Below are 26,146 nucleotides of genomic sequence, written 5' to 3'. Positions count from 1 at the left end.
TCCTCACCTTTCTTGGTTAATTCAGGATCTCTGTACTCTCAAGATCGAATTCTTCAAGCCATGGGCAATATAACATTGGCATTCCATCTCCTTTGTGAGCGAGCCAACCCCAACTCTTTCTGGCTGCCCTACATCCAGACTCTCCCCAGTGAATATGATACTCCTCTCTATTTTGAAGAAGATGAAGTACAGTATCTTCAATCAACTCAGGCCATACATGATGTTTTTAGCCAATATAAAAATACAGCTCGACAGTATGCCTATTTCTACAAAGTTATTCAGGTAAGAATATTAAATGTAGTATATACATGTTGTTCTCATGATCCTTATTGTGGAAAATGTGAAAACAGTGATGCTGAATAATAGTACAAGTATATTGCCCTTGAAAGTCTGAATCATTAAAGCAATTTCCTGCTGGTTTTTTGAACTGCTATTGAAATTTTGCAGTTCTGTAGGCTTATAGGTATATAAAAATGTATTTAGTTGGTTGAGAGAAGTGACTGTTGCCCTTTGTTTAAAAATGGGTGAGGCTTTATCTGGAATACTGTACAATTTTGGGCCCACCAGTGTAAAAGACACGTTGACAAATTGGAAACTTGTTGACAAACTGGAATGAGACCAGAGGAGTGTTGTTAAGATGTCATTTGCTTCAGCCCTTTATCTGTATAAAGGGAGACTAAGGGATCTGGATTTGTTTGTTCTGGGGAAAAGGAGATAAGGAATGATCCAGTCACTGCTTTCATCTTCCTATTGTTAGCCAATCTCTAGAAGTCTGTGGGTTGGAAACTTTTCTGCATGACCTGCAGAGATCTACAACCTATGCATGCCTCTATGATTCTTTGAAAAATGTGTAGTTTGCACTTAAAAAAGTAAAATGATAATTGTTAATTGACAGAATAAAACCATTGCATATGTTGTATTTCCAATGAACTGGATTAACTGTTGTTTTCTGTTCTATTTAGCGTAATTATTTTGATTGCTTTCAAATACAAAGATAAGCCCATCTGGTAACAGTTAGGGTATGGAGAGGCTTGAGATGGGTGAACTTTTCATTGTGTTCTGAAGGAATGATTTAAACCAAGTTTCTAACAGAACTCTGTTAGTCTGACTGATAGCTGGATATAATATTGTAGTGAATGTTGATGTGTTGTTCTCACATGTGCAAACATTCAAAGATTTTTGTGGCACATTCTGTATGAAAAATGTATGGCTCTATGTACTGCATCTTCCCAGATGTGTGATCTAGAGACTTTTTGTTTGGCCACGAGAGAGGTGAGAAGACACAAGGCAATTCTATTCTCCTTTAGAGTTACCAGAGTTCCAAAGCTTTTCTGTCAACTGTTTTAATTCAATAAAAGTTACATTATTTTGTGTAGCTGTTTGGTGCTTCAAGAACTGAATATGTTTCAAACACAAATTCAGTTTATGGAGTATAAGGAGCAGAAGGATACATTTTGAAAACTGAAGTAATTGAAAATGATTGGTGAAAGCCAAATCAGATGCACAAGGAATATGTCAGAAACAGTGGCTTTGATATTGGAAGGGAACTGAATTCTTCCTTCTAGGTGTCACAGTACAGGAAACAATAGTTCAGCCAACTCTTTTTTTCTTGCTGTGTCCTATCCTAGACTCCCAGTCCACACTTGGTCTTCCAGCCTTCACTTAGTTTCTCAAAATATGCTGCCTGTTCAAACAGAGCTTCTAAGTGTTGTGCCTTAGAATGTTTTTTTTCACCCTAAACAGGTCTACAGTTCTTAACAAATTATTTCCAGAATATTGTGGAACATTATCCAATTCTTCTAGCTGCTGTTCTTGCTCTTGCAGTTCTTTTGAGAACTGAATCATCTGAATCAGCTGAACTATCACTATGACAAGTTCCATCATTTTCACTAATCCTGCACTAGTACTGTTATGTGAGAGGTTATGTGACTGCAACATTAATTAAAAAAAACCAAAACTCTGAAATGCAGAATGGTCAGGAAATTAGATCAATTTTTTTTTGGTTCTCCTGACAAATGCTTTTATTGCTTGTCTTGTGTTCTTGGTACATATCTTGTTCTATAGCTGTTGTTTCAACATTGTTGAACATGAGATGAAGGTAGATCAGGTTTTTGCTTTATTTGCTTTATTTACTTTCCTTTGCAGAATGAGAGGTAATAAGTATTTAGTTAAATTTTAAGTGGGTCCTGGTTGTTTGGTGCCTTACTTCAGCACTGCCATGTAACCACAATTTCAGCTGAATGTTTCTTCACTATTCAGCAAATACTACTGTTCACATTAGAAAGTCAAATAAATTCAGTTGGCTCCAGGAATGCCAACTGTATGTATTGGGCAGCTATTATTAATGTTTTCTATGAAAACTTAAGGAAAAGTTTAAATTTTTGATCTCTGCTTTCAAAAACAAGAGCTTGTGATTTATGAAATGGTGGAGGAGAGGAGTTCATAGAGAAAAAATAGAAGTATCTTTCTTCCCTAAAACAAAGTACCATTTTTCCTTATTCATAAAAGCTGAAATTAATTTTAGTATCAGCTTGCATGTGCTCATATCATGTTTTGAACAAAATTGACCCACAAAATACTAATGCTAAGGGTAATTCATGAGCAGATGGAAAAGGGAAGAAACAGCGAAAGAGAAATTTTTCATATAAATGTAAAAAGCAAAGAAAACCCACTTGTGTATGAAAGGCAGTGTACTCTGTGAGCTTGATTAAATGAGGTTTTTTTAGATTTTTGTATACCATCATTTCATTCAGTACTACTACTGCTTTAGTAGAAGTGTTTAAATGAAAGTTGTCCTGTATGACCAGGATTTTCATCTTGCCTTCAGGATGCAGGCTAATTTTTTAAAAGTACAAATACTTTAAAATATACTTTTAAAGTATATTTTTTTAAAGTACAAATACATTTTTTTTTGTAATGCAAAAATCTTAAAACTATGTTTATTTTATTGATAGTTGTTCTGCTGTGGGAAGTAATGCTAGCAGCATCTTGAAATAAGAGCTGGGGTTTTTTGCTATTTGAAGATACTAAAAAAGGGACTACTTTGTGCAGGCAGAATACTCTAATTGCAACATTTTTAGTCTACAAAATATTTCTAATGGTGGGGGAACAAAAGGGTTAACAGGTCCTGTCTTCAAATGCTTCTTTTTCTTTCTAAATAGGATTCTAGACTGCTTTTAAAATTATTTGGCTTCTGATAGGTGTGAAGTTTCAAACATGGTTTGAGAAGTGCTGCTCTGTTTTATTTCCTTAGCTTCTCTCTAAAGGGTGACTGCTGCAGTTCTGACTTTCTCCAAGTGCTTAGTCTGGCTTGACATGAAGAATGGGCAGATTTATGAATTTCACAGCTGTTGCAAGCTAAACTGTAGTCTGGTTTGATAAGCAGAAACAGGTGGGATGTTGAGCAGACAAAAATAAACTCTTGAGCATGTTAGCTGGGCTCTATAAACCACACTGACACCTCTCTAAACATATGTAATTTGATAACTAAAAAATAGTTAAAAGTTGTTGCAGCTGCATTTGGCCTCTCCATTGGTGTCAAAATACAGGGAATGCTCAAAAGATTACTTTCATTGCTGCAGACTAGTAGTTTGCAAGATTTTTTTTTATAGTTTGTTCCAAAGAGAAATTCTGTAAGCTGCAGGGTTTTCTTTTCTCAGGGGAAGAGAAAGGAAGGTATGTCTGTGACTTCCTTAACATTTATGAGCACTGCATGCCTGCAGAAGGGTGAACAAAGCCCAGATATTTATGGCTTAATGTTAAAAATATTTTGTCCACTGAAATGTGGCATAATAGACACAAGAGGGAGCCATATAGTTTAAAGACAGTGAGATTATATTTCACTGTGAGATTGTATTTCTAAAGAAAATGCAGCCAAGTTTGAAGCTTTTTAAAAGAATATGCAGTGGTCTTTGTGTTTGATTTTCAGGTGCATCTCTATGCCTGTTTGTAGTCAGCTACAGAGAAGTTTTTGTGAATCAAAACAAGATATGAAGACAAGGAATGCACTTAGAGAAGGTGGAAGTGTCCAAACTATTTACATTTTGAACTTGATGGGTTTGAAGCAGTGTTGTATCTTTTCCCCAGCTGTCGTAAAGGCTGTTATTACCTGCCTAAATAAAAGACAATTTTATGATAACTTTAGTTGTCTTTTAAAATCTTTGACGTGGTAAGTCCAAAACCATCATTAGCTAACCGTAGCTTTTGCCATGGCTGTATGCATTCAGTGGCACTCTGTGAGTAAGCAGTATCTCTACGTAGCTGCCTCTCAGGTGCTGGAAAAAACACGTTTTGTGGGACAGTCCAGGACGGCAGTTTGGCAGTGATTTACACAGTGTTTTCAGCCTGTAGTCTTTGGACTGCTGAGGAACCACATTTTTTTTTTTTTTTCTGAAGAGCGAGTTATCAGCCTGGAAAGAAAAAACAAAAAGCCTGAACCACAGCCAATATGGTTGACAGTGTAGTGGGCCTCTGCTGTAAGGCCTGATCAGAAGGAAGGAAGAAGTGAGAGAAGCCTTCTACAGACAGCTAAAAACAGCCTCACATTTGCAGGGCCTGATTCTCAGCAGGAACTTCACTGCAGTATCTGTTAGAGGAACAGCACAGCAGGGCATAAGCAGTCCAGGAGGTTTGTGGAGAGCTACCTCACCCAAGCACTGGAGGGGCCAATGAGGAGAGGTGCTACTTGCATTCATGGACCTCAGACTTACAAACAAGGAAGGGTTTGTTAGAGATGCAGACGTTGAAGACAGCCTTGGCTGTAGTGACCATGAGGTGGTGGATTTCAGGATCCTGAGAGGAGGAGGCAGAGCAAACAGCAAGGTCACAATGCTGGACTTCAGGAAAGCAGTATTGGCTACTTCATGGATCTGCTTGGAAGAGTCCCATGGGATAAGGCTTTGGAGAGAAGGATCCAAGAAAGAAAACATGGTTAGTGTTGATAGATCACCTCATCTAAGTCGAGGAGTAGTTCATCTCAAGAAGCAGGAAGTCAGGCAAAAGTGCCAGGAGGCCTTCATGAATCAGCAAGGAACTCCTGGCAAAAACTCAGACATGAAAAAGAAGCATAGGGAAGGTGAAAGCAGGGACAGGTAATGTGTAAGAAATATGGAGACATAGTCCAATCATCCAGGGATGTGGTTAGGAAGCCTAAAGCCCAGCAGGAATTTCATCTTGCAAGAGATACTAAAGGTGATGAAAAGGGTTTCTGTATGTACATAGGTGACCAAAGGAAGACTAGAGGAAATGTGGGCCTGCTGCTGGATGGAGCAGGGGACTGTGACGTAGAACATGTAAAATGGGGGTACCAAATACCTTCCTTTACTGGTAAGACTGGCCTTCAAGCATTCCAAGTACCAGAATGCCATCTAGAGGTGCCTGGACGAGCTTGAGAAATGGGCTCTTGGGAACCTCATGCAAGTTCACCAGGGGAAAGTGCAAGGTGCTGCACCTGTGTTGGGGCAACCCATGCTATCAATACAGCTGTGGGTTGAAGGGATTGAGAACAGCCCTGCAGAAATGCACTGTGGGAGTGCAGGTGAATGAGCCAGCAATGTGTGCTTGCAGCTCAGAAAGCCAGTTGTACCCTGGGCTGCATCAAAAGCAGTGTGGCCAGCAGGTTGAGAGAGGAGATTCAATCCCTCTGCTGTGGTGAGACCCCACCTGCAGTACTGCACCCAGTCCTGGGGTCCCCAGCACATGGAGAGATTCCAGAGGGTAGCCACAGAAATAATCACAGGACCGAAGCACCTCTCCTGTGAGGAAATGCTGAGAGCTGATCTTGTTCATGCTAGAGAAGAAAAAGCTCCAGGGGGGCCTTAAAGCAGCCTTTCCATAGTTAAAAGGGGGTGAGAAAGATGGGAAGCAACTTTTTAACAGGGCTTGTTGCAAGAGGACCAAGGGTAATGGTTTATAAACCAAGAGAGGGTTGATTTAGATTAGATCTAAGGAAGGCATTTTTTACAAAAAGAGTGGTGAAACGCTGACACAGGTTGCTCAGAGAGGATGTTGATGCCCTATTCCTGGAAACATTCCAGGTCAGGTTGGATGGGGCTCTGAGCAACCATGATCTAGTTGAACATGTTTATCACAGTGAGTAGTTGGACTAGATTGACCCTTAGAGGTCCTTTCCAAAGCAAATTCGATGACTCTCAGTGATCTTTGTGCCATGATTTCCCAATCATCTTCCCATGATGACTGGGAAATTTTCCTGAGGACTGGAAGAAAGCAGATGTCTCTCCTCTCCTCAGGATAGAAAGGTGACCCAGGAACTACAAGCCTGTTAGCCTCACTTCATTTTCTGGTAAGGTGCCATCCAGTGAGACTTCGACAGGCTGGAGAAATGGGCTGCTAATTGATGTTTATCAAGAAGGGCAAAGTCCTGCACTTGGAGTGAAATTATCCCATTATTATGTTGGGGGACAAGATGAGCATGAGCCAGCAATGTGTCCTTGCAGCAAAAAGGGCTAATGGCATCCTGGCTGCATGGGGATTGTTGGCAGCATGAGAGAGGTGATCCTTCTCCGTGTCCAGTAGGAGAGAGACCAGTTTAATTCTAAAAATCTTACTGAATGGAGAAAGCAAAGTCACCTATTTAAGGAACATTTTAGCAAGTAAACTTATTTTCTTTGACTCAGTTTTATGTTTCTTTGCAAAGTTAATGAGCAAATACTTGCTAGTTCTTTCTTTTCCTTCTGTCAAGCTCCTCTTACTCAAGAAGACAGAAGCTGCCCCATGAGTCACACTCTTTTAAATATTTTTTAAAAATAGAATGTATTTGGTAGAAGTTGTTAATAATTTTTAGGTATTATCTGTAGTCTGATTTTCTTCCAGCATTTCACAGGAACACTGTCAAACAGTTTTCTGACTAGGGTGTGTTGACATCCGGACACTGTGAAAGTGTTGTTGTTGTCCTGTTGTGAATACAAGCTTTGCAGTAATCTATCCAAAGATGTTTTGATCTGTTTGTGTGCAGTACTGGACAGAGAACTTAATTTCCTGGAGGCTGTAATCCCTTTTGATCAGATACTAAATTTCATATATTATTCATATAAAATTTGACTAATTGATTTAGCGTGAATGAAATTCTAAAATCCAGTAATTAGCTGTTGGGGACTGGAATATCATTTTAGTTAGGATATTTAACACATCAAGTTCTAGATTTCATCATAGCATCTTTAAAATCTGGTATTATATGTAACTTCAATATTGGGTATGTTAGATGAGATTTCACATCTCTAGCATAATTTTTACACCAATTTTTGAAGTTGTGATGATACTTTCAATATGACTTATGCTGCTCTTACATTATTTTTCTGTGGTGTTTTTAATCTATCCTATTCCAATAAGCATATGATTTTCCGGGTCAGTGTGAAGTAGAACATCTGGCGTCTCTCTGTACTTGGCTTGAAGACACCACCATTTAACTTTTGTGTGCTAAATGTTACTTGAGTTGAATGCAGACAAGTGTACTGTCTTTTAAAAAACCCTACTGAAGTAATCAGAAAGTGTTTATTATTTTTAAGTTGATGTAATAGAGAATATTTTAATTCTTCCAAAGAGTTCAACCAATATGCAGTCAAAAGCAGATGTATTTGAAACAGAATTCAGTTTTGTTTCTGTACCAGGTAGGTCTTTGGGATTCTCAGTTTTCCTCCCTACTTGATTTATACTCATTGGCATACCAGTCAAATAGCTTTTTTTCAGAAATTATGTCAGTGACACTGTGAAAAATGGGTGGAAGAAAGATGGCACAGTTGTAAACCCTGTAAAATCTTTCCTTTTTTTTTTTACTTGTCTACTATGCATGTCACCTTAAGGAGAGATTTAAAATTTCATTGAGTGGGCAGTTGCAAAGGTAAAAATAGTGTTGCTGTCTAATTTGCTTTGTCTGGGTTTCAATGCCCAAGTTGTTCTTCTTGATCAACAATAAATAAATAGGCAGTTAATAATGACATATATTTATGCTTTTCTGTGTTTTTCCTCTCTGTGAAGGCCAAAATATTGTATTAATCTGTTTTGCTGGCAGCAGATTGAAGATTGACAGTATGCTTGTACTGTACCACTTAGTGTAGCTACTGTAAGGTGGTTTAGACTCTGCAAACATGTGCCAAATTCCTGATTTTTGTGTCACTTCTGGTATATCCCACCCCTGGCCATGATGACAGTAACAGCAGATCCTGGGGCTTTGTTGGGCCGTTCCTGTGGCTGCCCCTCTCCGTGGCAGAAGCAGCTCCAGGCTTTGCTGGGTTGTGTCTGTCCGAGGCAGGCAGATGAAGAGCTCAAGTCCTTGCGTGGGTGGGAGGTTCTGCTGCCTTCTTCCCCCGTTCCTTCCTTGCCTTCCATGGGAACACGGCGACAGCTCTGGGCTTTGAGCCAGCCGGACACAGGAGGAGGTGTTTGGCTGTTCAGGCAGCGTTTGCTCCTCAAACAGCTGTTCCCTATCTCCTCCAAGGAAAAGGTGGCAGGCCATATGGAGGCATCCTGTGGTCCAGATTCAGACGATGGGCACCAGTTGGACCGTGCTGGCCTAGATCGGAATACAGGCACATCCTGCTTGGTGTCTGCTGTTTCTTAGAGTCAAAATGCTTCGAAGCTGGAGGACAGAGAGGATAAAACATATCTTTCATTTTGGATGTAGATGTTATCTTTCACTGTACAGACATTGTTAAGATCTCCTAATCAGCAGGTTTTAATTTATTTTATATTCTGAATGGATCCTGCTATAGTGGCCTAAACGCCTGGTTTCCTCTAGAGAAGCAGAGATGTATTTCAAAGTGTATGTGCCAGCGCAAAACAAAATTTGTTTCTGCTTAGTTTAAACCACATTTGGGAGGAATAATACATTCTCTTGTTAGTAGTATGGGCTTTTGAGGCTTTTTTTTGAAGGTGGGATACTCAACCGCTCTCCTAGTTGAGAATGCAGATAAGCATCTCTTTTTTCCAGCCAATAGAGTGGAGACAGTTTTTTGTTTGCTTTTCTGTTAGTAGCCTTTTTTTTTAAACTGAGTTGCACTTTGTGGGACATTTGAGTCTATCCCCAGGGATGTTGTCTGTGTCTTTTGTGGAAGTGAGTGCCTCAGCAGACATCAGGAGATCATCATGCACTTACAAGTATACTTTCTCATATAAAGTTTGTACTTATTGTGCAGATTTAATATTTTTCCTGATATAACAGCAGTTACAAATGTTCCATAAATTTAAAATATTATAACAAGCTGATGTTTCTTAGAGCAGAATACTCAAAGGATGTATTCTTTAAGCACTGCAAAATTATACAGCGTACTTATCTTGGTTAAAATTAGTAATTTAACTAAATTACAAAGTGGATTATCCTCTTCAGTCAGACCCAGTGCTAATACTCCACACAGTAGGACACTGATATGCTGCTAAGTAAACCAAAGTTTATTTTCTTGTACTGTTTGAATGCGGGTTGAAGAGGAAATGGTAGGTTTTTAGTTTTGGATGTGTGTGCCACTGTAGCCCCAGTACCTGTTATTCCAGGACTTACCATGTCCTGTGGGAGCTCAGTTATGAGGTGATCGTGATCCAAGCTTCCACCTAAGTGGCTCCTGGTAGGATTTATTGGAAAACTGTAGTAGTTGAATCACAGGTAACAAAACTTTGGCTATACTGCATAATATTGATGCTTGTTAGCAAACTCTTTCATTGAGAAGTGGTTGTGAATCGGAAATAGCATTTCTGTCCTTTCAAAGCAGTTCACTTCAGGGTTTCCATCGCAGCATTTTATTTGTGGCTTGTGATTCACCTAATAGTGGAGTTCACTAATAGTAGAGTTGTGGGATGAATTTGTGCATGAACATAGTTCCTGTGTGTTGCACTAAACAGAATCATAAAGTATCCAGAGTTGGAAGGGACCCACAAGGATCATCAAAGTCCAGCTCCTGAAGTTAACAAGGCAAAATGTTTCCTGAATTGAAAAATGCTCAAGGTAAACTTAGTACCTCAGGAAGAGCCTACAGAGGAAAAGATGTGTCATGATCTACAAACACAGACCCTTGCAAGGAAGCTGGGTTTTGCATACTGTACCTGTGTGAATGAATCGCTGCAGAATGAACCTGTAAATCTAAAGCTCAACATGAACAGTAAACTCATTTTGCAAGGAGATTTACCACAGGAGATAGTGGAGTTCATGTATCCTGTCATGTGAACTGCTTCAAGAAGAACTCGGGAGGCTGTCTCATTGTAAAACACATCTAATCTCAGCCCCGCTTCTCTCACTTCAGCCCTTAATGGGGCTGCACTCAGCTCTATGTGATTTTGTGAAAGGACAAAAAGAGGTATAGAGAACTTGGTCACTTATTTAAATGCTGTATCTGAATGTCTTCTGTTTTGGGAAAGAATAGTATTTCAGAATTGCGTATGTATACATACACACATACAGAATAAGCAGTATTCTGAAATGGAGTAATCAAGAAGTAGATGTTACGGAGTCCATGGCTGCCTTACCTCTATTTAAAAAAGGAGGTGGACAGGATTGGAGGTGGAGTACTCAGTTGCAGTCAGTTCAGAGTTGTTTCTGTGTGCTCTGTCCACCAAACAGTAGTATCCACGTTGTGTCTGAAGTGGTTTGTCAGTCCTTCAGACCCTTGAGTTAGTAGTTAATGGGTTGAGTTGTGTGTTGTGCCACTGCTGTCTCATTAACAAAGAACAATTTTGCAGGTAGAAGGTACAGAAAAAGGGACTGTGCAGTTAAATTCCATTGCACCAGAAGGAGTCATTCCACTTTGCTTCCGCTGCATGAATCCCCTAATAGTCTGGAACAGTGCTTTCTTGTGTATATTGGCAGAAAGTAAATAAAAATTGGTGACATAAAGAATTAAGCTAGAATATTATTTCGATTTAAGAAGTTTCAATCCTGTGGTACCTTTTTTTTTTTATATTAAGATTCATTCTATTAGGTTTTGCGAAGTAGAATTATCTTTTTTTCTGTTAGGAAAGTCATATAACAGCACAAGTTTGGGAACATTATTCCTAGCACTTCATGAATTGGCCTGTTTGAAAATTCTATAGCATGCCTCTGTAGTTATAAACTATTGTTGTTACAAGTGAAATAATCTTTGGCTTTGTCTCCTGTCCTGTACAGTAAACTGGCTTCCCTCATTAGGTTAGGCAGCATATGTCCAATGGAAAAAGTGAATTCTTGTTTCCCTGTAGATCACTAGGATCCTCCATTCTGAATTCTTTATTTTACTTAGCTTTAGGGCAGTTAAAGCCTCGGCAGCTCCACAGAGAGGAGTTTCTCTTCAAGGCTGCTGCTTCAAAGGATTTCCAGAGCTGGGAAAGGGACAGTAACCAGCAAATGCTGACAGATCTTCCTGCTTCTGGCCCTGAATGTGTGTGTGTTTGTGTTTTGTACACCTACACATTGGCCTGAAACCATCAAGTAGCATCCACTAAGGCTCATAACGAAATCTCCCCATGTTAATGAGTACAGTGGAAAGAGGGAAGAATCTGCAAAGAAGAGGAGGAAAAAATTGTTTGGTCAAAAGCAACTAACCCTTGGGGTTTATGTTCAAAGGAATGAAAGTTAACAAGGTGGAAACTTAAAGTGGTTTTGGCTTTAACTGTTTCAAGCACCCTTAGTGTTTTGGGGGCTGTGAAGGGAGTGCAGTGGTAGCCTCAGTATACTCTTAACAGTGGCTATGATCATTTCCTGGGGTAGAAGTGGAGCTGTCACCGCTTCAATGGGGTTACAAGAGGTTTCTGAGATTATTGAAATCTGAGTTAGTGATATCAATGCAGTGTTTGCCCACAACTTTGCCTTGGACTTGTGAATACTTGAAATAGTTGTCACAGAAGTCCAACCATCTCTTTGTCTACAAACTAAGGAAACCAACAAAACCAAGGATTTTTAAAAGCCTTTTTTTGGCTATGTATTACAGTGGAGTAGTAGATGGGTCCAATGATCAGTTTATCTCAGCTTAGAGGTGATGTCTTTTAAAAAAGAAAACCTAACTTTGATCACATCTAGTGATCAAAACATTTTTTCTTACTTGGATTATACAAGGGTTAATAGCACAGAGGAATACACTGGGCAATATGACTTCACATAAAAATACATCAGCTGTTTTCAAGGCATCTAGTAATGTAGATGTGAACACAAATTTAACACTAAGTAAACTTTAATTTTTCTTCTACTCAGACATCGTATTGTGTGTTATAGTAATTGGACTTTTCTTTGCATCACTTGGTAAACAAGCAAATGTTAAGTCAAATTTAATGGAAATTCTCCATCAAGATTAGGAACTCTGATAAATGAGCTGTAGCATTTTGTGATTGAGTAGGGAAAAGGGTTACTGTCTTCAGAAGTCTGGCCACTCTGACAGGAGGTGAATGCCCCTAGGCTGGAAAGCAGAGTGAAGGTTGTGATGGCTTCTTAGCTGGAAGGGCAGCCACCTATTCTACACTGCAGCCTTGATGCCATTCAGATGAAACAAGCCCTCAAAGTGGGAGTCCTTTAGCATCTACTTTCTGGAACTTCAGAATCATTACCTTGTGATGTCCATCTAAAAGTTTGATTGAGAAATTAATAACGCAGAGGCCCCTGTGGCACATCAGGAGTGTTGCTTGTTTGTGAGGCATTAAACATGAGATGTCAACCCCTGGATATTACTGCTTCACAGAAAGAGAAAATATGTTTGGAAGTGTCCTTTTCTTTTTTTTTCTTTTTTTTTTCTTTTTTCCCCCCCCCACCCCCCTTCCTCTGATTGCCATACTGAGTAACTGGCTTCTAGTCTGATAGTGTTTTAGGTGACTAGAATAACAGTCTGTCTCTTTCCACAGTGGCTGCAGACAATCTGGCAGCAATCACTGTTACTTTTTAATATTTCTGGTTATTTTGAGATATCCTCCAAATGTCTCAAAGAAGGCTTGGAACACTGAAGGGGAAAAAGCATTTTTTATTCATTTTTTTTTTTTAGGAATAGCAGCATCAGGAGGAAAATGAAATTCAGCATGCCACTATTTGTTTTTGCAGTGGTCATCACCCTGATTGCCAGCTCTGACAATATTTTCACAGAAAGGGTAACGAAATAAATGGTATTTGTTCTTTATAATAACTCTTTCAGTAGAATGTCAGGACCTGCATCTAAATGAATATATTCACATTTTTATGTTCCCATTTTTTATTTAAAGCTTCCCCTCCCAACTTTCTGAAACTACTTCATACAGACTTGGTAAGTTAAAATTAGGGTTCATGTAGTGGATAATGTCACATTTGAAAGCTAATCTGTAGAGACCTAGCTGCATGAACCTGTAAAAGCTAGATCTGATTTTTTTTTTTTTTTACATATTAAGTGTTTGTTTAGTTTAAATATGTCTGTATCTTTTTTGAGCAGTCTGAGCAATTTGCATGCTATGCAGCAGTCATCTTCTATACTTTATTAAATATCTGTCAATTATAAATATCAAGGTTTTACATTAATGTCAAGATAGTACATCAAAAATTCATGGAATATGTGACTTTTTTCAAGGGTATTTAATACTTAATGCATTTGTGTCATTTTTCTTTCTAGATATATTGACAGGTTTTATTAAGTGTTTGTTAGGGAGATTTCATTTTTACCAAGGGACTATAAAGAGAAGCTGCATACTAAATCAAATCCTTAATCAGAATAGTGTTCTTTTTTGTGTGTCTTCAGATTCTTGTAATCTATGGGGTTTTTAAGTTACATAGTAAAATAGACCAAATCAGAAATCTAACATGATCAAATATGCTGACGTATCTTAACTCTAAAAGAGCCACTAGAATATTGTATCACAGGATGTTATAAATATGGTAATTCCATGTGCTGGGATTTTTATTCTGCCCTGTGTCTTTTAAGACCATATATTTTGTCCTTTATTGTAATTTACTAGTGGTTTTATGTGAATTACATCTGGATGGTGTCCACATAGGAGCAATCCCAAAGTATCACAGATTTACAAACGGAGGGTGACAGAGTATTTGGTGGCATCCAGGATCTTTGCCCGTGGGTTGGGTGTTCAGGTTGGCTCTTACAGGGGGCTGCTTGTGTGAAATGAACAATTGATCTCCCTGCAATCCACTGATCTAATACACGTTCCCTACAGAGAGGACAACGGCAACGTGTATAGATCTTGGATCCTATGGTTATTTGCTCCAGGATCGGGTTGAGGCTGTAGGCTGGAATGGGGTGTGCGCTGGAGCTGCACCCAGGGGCTGTAGCCGTCGCTTTTTGGCTGTTGAGCCCCCGCAGTGTCTGCGATGCCTTCACTTCCAGTGCATTATGACCATAGTCACTCTTACCCTTGGGAAAACAGCATGTTCCGCTAAATGCTGCTGTTTCAGGGGCAGGAGGAAAGCAGGAGAGGACAGAGAGGACACACAGGGGTGTTTGCATTCCCGGGCTCTTTCTCCTGGGATGAACAGGTCGGACCACACTCGGCGGGGGTGCTGGCAGACCCTGCAGGTGCGCTGTGCAGCTCTGGGGGTGCTGGCAGACCCTGCAGGGGCGCTGTGCAGCTCTGGGGGTGCTGGCAGACCCTGCAGGGGCGCTGTGCAGCTCTGGGGGTGCTGGCAGACCCTGCAGGCGCACTGTGCAGCTCTGGGGGTGCTGGCAGACCCTGCAGGTGCGCTGTGCAGCTCTGGGGGTGCTGGCAGACCCTGCAGGGGCGCTGTGCAGCTCTGGGGGTGCTGGCAGACCCTGCAGGGGCGCTGTGCAGCGCGGGCTCTGGGGGTGCTGGTGCCGCTCGCTTCGTTTGGTGCCCTGGCCCCGCAGGCCGGGCGGCAGCGGCGAGGAGCGGAGCAGTGCGCGGCGGCGCCGGCAGGGGGCAGTGGCGGCCCGCGCGGCCCGCGGTGTGAGGGCCCGGCCCGGGGGCGGCGGGGCCGAGCGGGGCTGAGGGCACGGGCGTGGGCCGGGGGAGCGGCACCCGCGGGGCTCCGGGCGCTGCAGGCGCAGTGCCGGCTGTAAACTTGGGGTGCACAACGAGACCCCACTCCTCACACCGATCGCCACGGGCCGGAGGGAAACGCGGCCGTGCTGGAAAGGAAACTGATGGGCTGATATTCGCAGTGTTGGTGCTGTCTTTCCCCGCTTAATTTATCAAGCTGCTGCAAAATACTTCACTAACACTAACAACAAGAGTTGAAATTAGATTGTCGTGAATGAAAACTGTAGGGACGTTTTTGTTTGTAATGATTAATTGCAGCTGAAGGCTGAGTTTCTGCGTTCGTTTCTGGACTCGGGTCCGGACTGTCCGGCAGCGAAGGTTCCTCCTGAGATGTCTTGGCTTTGTCTCAGTCCTGGGTTTGTGCTGCATGTTTTTGTCAGAAGAAACAACTGTACAATGTGTTGCTACAATTAAATTCGAAGGGATTTGTTATACAATGACCGTGCCATCGATGTGAGAGCGAAAATCATATGGAAACGTAGAGTGCTGTGAAAAGAAAAAAAAAAAAAAATAAAAGTGAGGGGAGGGACAGGAGGCACTGGAATTGTTAAGTTCAGTCGTGTTCCGGAGAAAGCCCATCGGAAGGGTTAACCGGAGGGGCTGGGGGAGAGCAGCCACCTGGGACCTCACACCCAATTGGCAGTCTTTTGTAATATATAATTTGCCTAAAATTGCGCGCTGAGCACAAGCTTTTGTTTTCTAATTGATTTACGGTTTGAGCCACTTTTACCTCATCCCCTACTGTCCTGCACACAGTGCCAGCAAGTACATTACAGTGAGAAATGATAAATTACCACGCACTTGTGATGCTAATGCATCAAGAGTAAAAAACTGCGTACTACACGGAGCTTCATGCATTAAAAGCGTCGCAAAGATAGAGCTATGCAAAAAATCATTTGTATCTTCTGAAATAACCATTTGATCATTTGCTTCAATTCGTCTCAGAGACCTAATTGAACCTGAAGATTAAAATTTATGCTACTGTGGCTTTCCATTTGTGAATTGGAACAAAGTTCTAAAGAAAATGTGTGAATGGGGGCTTAAAGCTACCTGTATTTTCGAGACTTTAAATAAGTTAATTAGTCAGAAAAATAACAGGTATCAGAGCTTCTTAAAGCTTTTAGAAATTAAATGTTTGCTTGTTAATGAGAACTGTGTAATACATTCTCAAACGACACAGCTCCACTTTTAGATAGGTGCATGTGTAGATGGGTTAATGTAGATACTGCCTAATCAGTGTTTGTCACCAAAGCTATTTAAATATTTTAATCTTTTGTTTCAGAGGTGTAGTGCAACTTTTATGAATATGTTATGAATAACACTGTTACAGGTATCAAGGAGGAATTGAAAATCTTGTATAATATTTCTTGCATTTGTGAAATACCTCACAGATATCACAGAGGAGAGGAAAATGTGGACGTTGGTGAAAGCTAATGTGCACTTATTGTCTGATTTCCTTCCCCCACTGATGCATTAGCATCGAGGGCTGGATTGTGTTTTACCTTCACATACTCAGTCCACCTTAAATTTTTTTTATTTTTGTACAATGTCTGTGGGTTCCAGCCTTGAAATATGAAGAAACAGATTTATGGCGGCTGCTGGGCACAACAAATTAAGTTGACAGTGATGTATGAGAGCATAATAGCATGATGATCCCTCTGTAGCGCGGCTGGACGCCTCCTGCTTCATTTGGCTCTTGTTAGGATCTGTTAGGCAGCTAAATAATGAAATTCTGCTGACTGATTTCTGATTTCTCTTTTCTTCCTCTTTTCACCTTTTTATGCAACTTTTATTTTGCAGACCCATCCTAATGCCAGCAAACTGCCCTTAAAGGATTCTTTCACTTATGACGACTACAGGTTGGTCTGTCTTTTGATTTTTTTTCTTTGTTTCTTTTCTGTTTTTACTATGGTAAACTGTGGGGCCCTGGAAGTCTTAATTGGTGGGAAAGCCCTATTGTTACTGAAATGTTAATTGTAGGATTTGATACTAATACACTTTATTAATGAAGACGAAATTGAAATAAATATGCAGATTTTAATTGTTACAAAGGAATAGTCATTCATTATGAGCAGTTAGTTTAGCCCACTGGCACACATAGTCAGATTACTAAGGTGATTCCTTGTGTCTTAAGAAAATAATTTAATTGATGTGCCAGGAGTTTTAGGGTCTGGGGAAATTTTTTTAATTTTTTTTTTTTTTTTCATAAAAGGCTTTACCAGCACGTACTAGCAAAAGTTAATATCTAGAGCTGCTGCTTTTGAACAGGAGAGCTGGAGAATGGAAGTTGTACACATGAAGCATGAGTGTCACTTGGAGGTGCTATAAGGGTTGACAGAACTAAGATAAAAAGAATAATAATTAAGATAATGAGAGCTTTAATTCTGTTAAATGATTAAAATAGCATGAATAAAAGGCATTCATAAGGGATTTTCTAGCCTAGTTGTACTTGTGGGCAAGGCTGTGAAAGTGGGATTTCCAAAGCATGCCTCCTTCACTTAAAGGGTCACTGAGGAACACACCAACTTACAGGTGAAGTACTCTTAAAATTTTACAGACAAATTGCAACAATTAACAAGAAGCATATTGTTACTGTGTTTCAAGCCCTGTTTGTATATCAGAATTAGCCACAATTTTACTTTAACTTTCTTTTTAGACATTACGTTGATTTCAGTTTGCCACTGGCTTTCTTATCAGTCTAGTTCTTCTGAAGAAATCCTTCAGAAGTCTTATTCTGTATATTAAGTACATGTTAGTAGTGGAGTCTGTGGGAATTAAAATTATTTTGACCTTCTCCTGGTGATGTCTTTTTTTCCCTCAAAAAACCCCACAACAGATATATGTAGTAAGGCCAGAACATGGTGAGACTAAGATTCTTTTTTCCACTGGTATTTGATATTAATTTTTGTCAGCTATAAAATAAAAAATGAATTTCTAGAAAATACTGAAATTCTAAGCTTTATAACAATTTTTATATTTGGAAAGGTATCCTGCATTTTGTTTACTTAACCTGACTTAGAAGGGTTTTGAATGATGTCCATGAACTAAAGAATTACACAGTGTTCTCTTCATGATTTTTACCTGGATATCTGTTTGGAATGTTGTGGCTTTTTTTTCCTCTCAATACTATTGAGACCTATACTGACCTAAGCCAAAATCTTGCAAATTGAAGAGGAACACTTAGCAGAAGATCATGCTTGTGTCAGGTGGTTGCACTGGTTTCCAGTTCATGCAGTACATAAGCTTTTTAGAGAGTGAGGGGGAAAATACACCCTGGCTCTTACAAGAGTTTGCACATAGATGAGAGCTCCTGATGCCCAGCAGGAAAAGCTGAGGGAGCAGGTGACCCCGGGTTTGGGATGTGTAGTGTGAGGTACATAACAGTGGTGGAGGGCTGGGAAGCAGAAGCTGACAAAGGGAGTGGATCCTGGCTGAGGAATGCAGCCAATGGAAGGTGTGAAGATTCTCTTCCAAAGAGAAGAGGGATCACAGTCCTGGTTTGGTATTTGTTCTGTGTGCATGTCTTGGAAACCTGGGAGCTGCTGCTTTTCCTGCAAGTGACATTGCCTTCTACTGTTCCTATAGTTGGTGTGGTCTTTAAGGAAACTTAAGTTTGGAAACTCCCAGTCTAAATGATTGCTTCAGGTGGGACTGTGGCCAGTTGTATTTTAATGCTCTGAAAATTGACCATCTCATGTTTTTACCTTTTGCAGATGGGCAGTTTCCTCTGTTATGACACGGCAGAACCAGATTCCAACAGAAGATGGTTCCAGAGTTACACTGGCTCTAATACCTTTATGGGACATGTGTAATCATACTAATGGACTGGTAAGGAGTTCTTCAGTGTTGCTGAAAGACTTTAAAGCTTAAGTATGAAGTCTTTCAACTGCTCTACAACAGTTTAGTAACACTTTCTGTTATGTTTCTTAACACATGTATGTTATCTTCCCAAGAAACCCTAAAAAACTAGTATCTGAAAGAAAGGTTTGTCAGTTTCTCAAATATCTTATGATAGCTTTTCAGGGAAAGCTTTCTTCATCTAGAGAAAACTTTACAAGTGATTTGATACTTGTGTAAAGTTGTCTTATGTACACAGAGTGTACTTTTTGAAGTTTTCATTTACATGAAATGTTTTGTCCAGACAAGTCTGAATAGTGTCCTGACATGGAGCTTTGTTTCTGGTGAGCTGGAAAAGATGCACAGTACTGGACAGAATTGTTCTGAGAACAGAAAGCAGGCACTGATGGATGTTGCCTCTTGTAGCTGCCACTAGGGAAAGTGGTTAGAGATTTGCAGCTAAGAAATACTGCCTGCTCTCCTAACCGTGCCCAAAGAGCCTTGTTATAGAGACAGCAACAACAAGAACAAAGCCTAGTTCAACAAAAACAGTACATCTGTTACTACATCAAAGAAACAAAATGCAAAAATACTACTTTAGGGCATATTAAACATTTAAAAGGTGACATATGTATATAGAAAGTCAGACCTGCTGACATTTTGGCTTACGTGCGCTAGTTCAGGGGATGATTCCTGATTTCATTTACAGACTAGTTAATGCTGAGGTGAGGAAATGGAAACCCAGAGAGGCTGGTTTATCAATGTTATTTAGTCATGCTCATGTACACTTCAAAAGTCATACCCCCTACTTGTGTTTCCAGTAGATATTATTTATTGTAAGCACTGGATATAACCATCCTATTCAAGTGATCTGGTCTTTTGTGGGAGGGTTGACCTGAGTGCTAGGACAGCAGTATGTATTAGTGCTGTTGGTATAAAAAAAGTCTGTTTTAGATGAACAAACTGTAAAGCAAGTTGTTTTTCACTTGACATTTAGCTAATTTAGTGTTACTATGACTGTATCAATTACAGCATGGTAGGCTAGGCTACGAAGTTGCAAGTGTTTGGGGTTTATTATTTATTTCTTTTTCCTTATTGCAAGGTGATTACATGTTGTTCTTTAACAGTGATTCTTGCCTTTGCCTATTTGTTGTGCAATCTCACAGCTTTGATTTAGCAATAAAGTTCATATGAGAGTCTTCAGTATAAAAAAAACTGCTTAAAATTCAGAAATGTGTATTTTTGTAATATAAGTCGTAGCTGCAAGCATCAGTACTTCCTGTACCCTTTTCCTGCTGGGCATCTCTTTCACATGCTTTTGCAGAGACTTGTCTGTATTCATTAGACAACTCTTAATGAATGCCTTCAAAGTTGGGATTAGAGTAAAGAGGAAGAGAATCAAGGTTCTGTGAGGGAAAATTTAAGTAGCATATATTAAAAGAGCAGCTATTTATGTTGTTTTACTCATTCAAACTTCTATTTAAATTGACAAAGTAATTTTTATTTTTATTATGCTGTTTAACAGTGGGTTTGATATGGAGCCAGCCTCTGGAGCCAAACCTCCTAATGCAGTAGTATATCAGGATTTGAAACATTTTTTTATGCTGAAGTATATCCTAAAGGGAAAAGGGGGTTGTGCTGAACTTAAATATTTTGTATATATGTAAAGATTTCAGTAATTTATTTCATATTTCTACAGAAAATAACTTAAATGGATATAAATTCAGGAAGGATAGAAAATTGTAGTATTGGTGATGGGCTAAGAAAAGCTACTAAAGCTATTTCTGTTGGGTGCTACTTGCCTTGTACTATTAGGAATTGGGGGGGGGGTGACTGCTAAGATAACTGTAAGCTGCCTATATCATAGCTTATATTATTGTAGAGTGAGCTGAGGGTGGGCTCTGCTCTCATCATAGCACGATCCCTTTAAAATACATGAAGGGAACTGTTATTCATTGCAGGAAAGTAAGAAACAAAGGATGGCATTGAATGCACCCCTGTGTAGTTTATTCCAAATGTAGTGCTGAAATACCTCCCAAGTCAATCAGCTACCATATATATCCCTGTTCATGCTTTATTCCACAGGGCCCCTTTCCATGAGCTAGATAATAAAATGCTCTTTGGATTTGAACTGGAGCTAGGTCCATCCAGCTTTTCCTTGCTTCTGACACTATTAATTAGATCAACCTGCCTCTAAGAACTATTTCAAAATGGTTGTCTTCATGCATTTCTCATTGTTATTCTTTAGTGGGATTGTATTTTGACAGTCAGAGGTTGATTACCAGTTCTGACAGAGCTTTGAATAAGCTACATTCTGCCTGTTGGGCTGGGTCCATCCTTAATCACTGACCAAGCAGACTATTGCATGCTTTATACACAACTTGAAATTCATGTATCAGTCTGCTTCAGAAATAAAACTGAAGGGATGCAATTTGTCAGCTATCATGTGAGAAGAGAAGTAAACACCCTGTTAATTCTCTTACGTGACTGCTATTAAAAGAAAGAGGAAATAGGAGTCTAGCACTCCATTATGCTTTATATAAAAGTCTTTCAGAAGTGCTGCTGGGTTTTGTGTGTTGTTTTGGGGTTTTTTTTTTTTTAAAGCAAAACTAAAAATTTAAAAGAAAGATTAAGCATGCCTCCATTGAGGCATGCTTAAACTGACAGAATCCTCCTCTTAAAATAATGGAATTTCCCCAGTCTGTGAAAGCCTCCTGTTCCACTGGCATTTCAAAGGATTGTAATGGACTTCTCACATTCAGAACTATTTCACTGAGTTTGCACAAAGAAAATTTCAGGACAGGTCAAGAGTTTGCTTTTTTGGATGAAAAGTACAGTTTTTCAGAAGATGACTGTATTTGAACTAGGAAGGTAGATGTGTCATCCTCTAGCATTTGTAACCTGCAGTACAGGATAGGATAACTTTCTAAACCGAAAATCTTAATTTAAATTGTGCAGTCCAAATTAGAGAATGCACAGGAATTTTTGTGTTCAAGAACTGCAGGCTGTGTTTCTCAGTGGGCTGTATTGACTCTCGTGTTCTTTACTGATCTCACAAACCCATTAAACAGACCTGCAGTGAGGCATCTGCACAGGGAGTTTCTGCAAGCGTCTGCAGGGCCGGGCTGCCCGTGCTTGGGGCTGACATTTTGGATTTGCTCCATTTGAAAGCACTGTTTTGGCTGACAAATGCACATTTAATGATGCAAGCAGTGCAAAACTATTAATGTATAAGCCATCAACCAAGCTTTTGAAATAATCTGAGGAGTTCTGTCTTTGGACAAGCTGCATCCATGATGGGAATCGGGGTATACTGCAACTCACGTCAGTCAGCTTACAAAAAAAGTATGTTTTCATTTTCAAAGGCTGAGAGAGAATCGTTGGCTTCTTCTAGGTTTTTCCCCAGGCCGAGAGCATATTTTTCCATAAGTTACCTCTGTCAGTACTGAACTCAGACTGCCTACCATAAAAGTTGCTTTTCTGATTTTTCAGCAGCTTATGCTCCATACTGTGGCTGCATCTCTTGTCATACTATTCAAGAACATGCTGTTTGTCACTTAATAAAAAATATTCCATTTTTAGGATAGCTTTACTTGTTAGTGTGACCCCTTTACAGTTTAGTAATTATTTTTGGGGAAGTACAGGTTTGTCAAGAGAGTTTATCCTCTTCCATTGCTAACTACCATCTCAAAAATCCTTTTAGCATTTTAAGAGTATTACTTAACTTTTAGATAAAGGGATTATTTTCAAGTAAATTATAATTCTCTGAAGATTGTATCCCCTAAAGATCCACAGTTATCTAATCCTTTTTCATTGAGAGATCAAAAATGTGTTGGCAGTTGAAGGATAAAGCACAGCATATAGAGCTGTCAGTGCCTTGCTCCCTTGGGCCTCATGGGAGTGACTGAAAGCTGCAGAACTTTATAACAAGCTGCTGGCTTTAGCATGGTACTTTTTGCTCTATGGAGGGTACCTTCCTCAGAGCCTTCTGTTCACTTCAGGTAGGTTATTTCCTCCTTTAGATTTCTTTAATGCAGAGATCTTTTTAAAAAAGAGATTGCTCAGGAATCATAAAGCAATCACTATCAGCTATATTCTATTGTGCTGAGAAAGAAATGTGTGCAATTCCTATTGTTCATATTTATTTCCAATAGGAAAATTTGTCAGTGATGGGAGAGAGAAATATAAAATGCTAAAGGTGCTTTTGTCACTCTTTTCCTGGATAGATCACTACAGGCTACAATTTGGAAGATGACCGGTGTGAATGTGTAGCACTTCAAGATTTCAAGGCTGGAGAACAGGTACTGTGAAGAGTTCTCTACATTACTGTTGTTCCATTAAGTTCTGTGAACACTTGGTGACTCCCTAGAAAATTTTAATAATGTAGTGGTATGGATTAAACCCTGCTATATTTGAATTTTATTATGCTGAGCTAATTTTGAGTGAAAATGCTACCAAATTAAATACATATACATTTTTCAGAATATTTTCTATTACTTGGTAGACGCTGATTGTAGGAGAGTTTTATTCCTCGTGTTTTATAGAACTAGTTGAAATATGTAATCATTGGTGAGTGAACATACACAGCCACCAAGTTTGGTATTCTGGAAGAACCTAGTAAAAGGCCATATCCAGAGGACCAAAGATAAATATTTTTTAGATTTGTCTGCAATAATGGAGAGTCTTTTTTAACAATTGTGTTTGTTGGCTTATGTTTCTTGTTAGTCTTCATTCATTTAAAAGAGGTGAAATGCAGTACAGTTTCCAGTCATTTTAACCCATGCTGTTGTCATTGCAATGCTTAGTGGAAATGAGAAAGGACCTAAAAACACACTCCATCCCTTTCACACAGGCATGCATGCATTTTCTCTTCATCCTGAGACAGCAGGAGAGTCTTGTAAAGATGCATGGAACAGTTCAGAATCCAGTATTTTGATCAGAACTGCTCAAAACCAAAACTGAGTGTCCAAACCACTGATGCACTGAAGACAGTGGTTGTAGGAGTGCAGGAAGCTCCTGTGCTGTGTCAGCAGCAAGCCTAAATCCTCAAGTAGAGCAGCATTCCTTTTCTGACTACTGCCTCTGCAGTCAGCGTGGCCAGACAAAGCCTTTGTCTGTGAAGCATCCTGAAATGTTTTGTAACTCAGCCTCTGAGTTACTACTTTTACTCTGTTATTTTGCCAGTCTTGCAATTGATAATATTTTGATTTTAATTTTTCTTTTGTATTGTTATCTTTTTTTAACAAAGAAGTGTCTGGCATTTTTTCCTTATTGAATACATCTTTCCAAAAGTGTATTTATCCTCATTGCTATGCTGAGGTTTACAGTGATTGTATATTTTTGCTCTCAGAATTTGTTATGGTAGTCAAATATTTTCTGTTTTTTCCAATTGTGGTGTGATGAGTTAAAAGGGGTCCACAGTTTTTCCAGAAGTGATCCAATTTATAATTTTCCACAGCTGGCAATGGATGTGTCATATAGCTGTTCTGGCTGCTCTTTCCATTTCATTTATAGAGGGTTCCTATATTTCAATTTTATTTTAGTTGTTTCACTTTGTCTGCTATTTATCAGAATTTCTGTGCAAACTTTAACTGTTAGTGACATCTTTAAAGCACTGTAATTTTATAATGCTTCAGTCCTTTAATATACCATGCAGATGTCATTTCTTACAGTTTCAGCAGGAAGAGTCTATGATCCATGCTTTTACTACTAAAAGATGTTAGGCAGCAGAGGTCCACAGAGTCTGTCAAACACTGCCCTGAAATAAAGCAATTCTCACTCTGTTTAACTGGATTTTTTGTAAAACAGTCTTGGGGTGTAAGAGCATGCTGTGTAATCTATACATGATATGTGACTTTCCGTTTAATATGAGAGGTATCACAGTAGTTTTAAAACTTGAGAGGGTGAGCAGCTCTCTGCTTACCCACTGCCTTAATACACCTAGTCAGGTCACGTGTTCACCATATGAGTGTGTTACAGTATAAAGTTCAGTATAATTCAATGTCATACTTAAGCATTTAGTGCTTAGGATAAACAGCTCTTATACAAAATTGAAAACAGAGAAAGTAAATGGCATCATTGCTGTTACTGAGCCCTTTAGAGGCTCAGTAACAGCACTGTGCCTTTCTCTGTCAACTAGAGAGGAATGGAAGCTTGCAGGCATCCAGAGCCTGCTCTACCCTGAGGTTCTGAAGGGAATTCTGTAACTGCTGGAAGTTTTTTTTCTGATTGACAATTTTGTTATCAAACACAAATGGGAAAATATCCTCTTGATGTGGGAGAATACAATTGCTGCTCTGACCTCTAGTCCCATGAATTTCATACCACGTAGCCCTGAGTTAAATACATTCTGCAGGTTATATTTAGCAACTTCTTTTTAAATGTGAATTTAAGTAACTATGTGCTTTATAGAAAAGAGTTCAGAGTAAAACAAAAATAAATACTGGCTGAACACAGCTCAGATCTCTCTGTATGATGTACTGTGGTATATCCATATCTTAAGGTAACATTTAAATGAAAGCAAAGTTGATCTATCAGCAGTATAGTTTTGAGTGGACATTTAGTTGGGGAAAATGACTCCAGAAACACCATTTCTTTTAATGGGCCCTCCTTGTCTCTGATTTTTTTAGCCTTTAATAAACCCTTGAAAATTTATTTCTGTATGCTGGTACTTTATGTCAGTGTGAGAAATCAGAACATTTTTATTTTCAAGTACAGAATAAGAATTTCTTTTTGGCTTTCAAAGTCTCTGTTCCATGGATATGTTTACAGCTACCTCTAAAGTGTAATTGCCACACTGTATACAGCATGTGGGTCAATACAAAGCATGTTTCTTCATATAACCAAATATACCTTGTACTCAGAATAGTAACTCTTCTAGAAAATAACTTTCAAATGATGTCAATTTCATGAGCTGATCTTAAGCTTTTTTTCCCGTCCCTTCACTTCTCTTTTCATCCTTCTAGATTTACATTTTTTATGGCACTCGGTCAAACGCTGAATTTGTGATCCACAGTGGTTTTTTCTTTGATAATAATTCACATGACAGAGTGAAAATAAAGCTTGGCGTGAGTAAAAGTGACAGGCTGTATGCTATGAAGGCAGAGGTCTTAGCTCGTGCTGGTATCCCAACGTAAGTAAAACACAATGCCATGGGTTTTTCAAAATATTTCCAAAGTATATAGTGTCCAGTAGAGCATAGATGAAGCTCTTTTGTGATAATTTCCTTAGGTGTAATATGTCTGCTGTTTGTATAGCAAATTAAAGTTATTGTAATAATATTTACAGAAGTTCTCTGAGCTATATTATCATCTAATTTGAACCATATATAAAGAAAAAAGCCTTTGCTTTAATAACCATTTGAACAAAAACAGAGCAA

The 26,146-nt window shown here is 39.3% G+C and overlaps 1 protein-coding gene across 1 annotated transcript in view; it reads left to right on the top strand.

The window, feature by feature from the left end:
* SETD3 (SET domain containing 3, actin histidine methyltransferase) overlaps positions 1 to 26,146 on the top strand; it is a 62,325-nt gene that overhangs the window by 30,295 nt on the left and 5,884 nt on the right. Inside the window, exons 6-10 of the mRNA XM_041399669.1 lie at positions 26 to 282; positions 16,732 to 16,790; positions 18,645 to 18,759; positions 22,995 to 23,069; positions 25,734 to 25,900. Of these exons, the coding sequence (XP_041255603.1) occupies positions 26 to 282; positions 16,732 to 16,790; positions 18,645 to 18,759; positions 22,995 to 23,069; positions 25,734 to 25,900 (673 nt within the window). The remainder of the gene's footprint in view (positions 1 to 25; positions 283 to 16,731; positions 16,791 to 18,644; positions 18,760 to 22,994; positions 23,070 to 25,733; positions 25,901 to 26,146) is intronic.

The sequence above is a fragment of the Onychostruthus taczanowskii genome, unplaced genomic scaffold, assembly GCF_017590055.1.
Source record: "Onychostruthus taczanowskii isolate IOZ18803 unplaced genomic scaffold, ASM1759005v1 scaffold1, whole genome shotgun sequence".
NCBI lineage: Eukaryota > Metazoa > Chordata > Aves > Passeriformes > Passeridae > Onychostruthus > Onychostruthus taczanowskii.
This window is presented reverse-complemented; position numbering and strand designations above follow the sequence as displayed.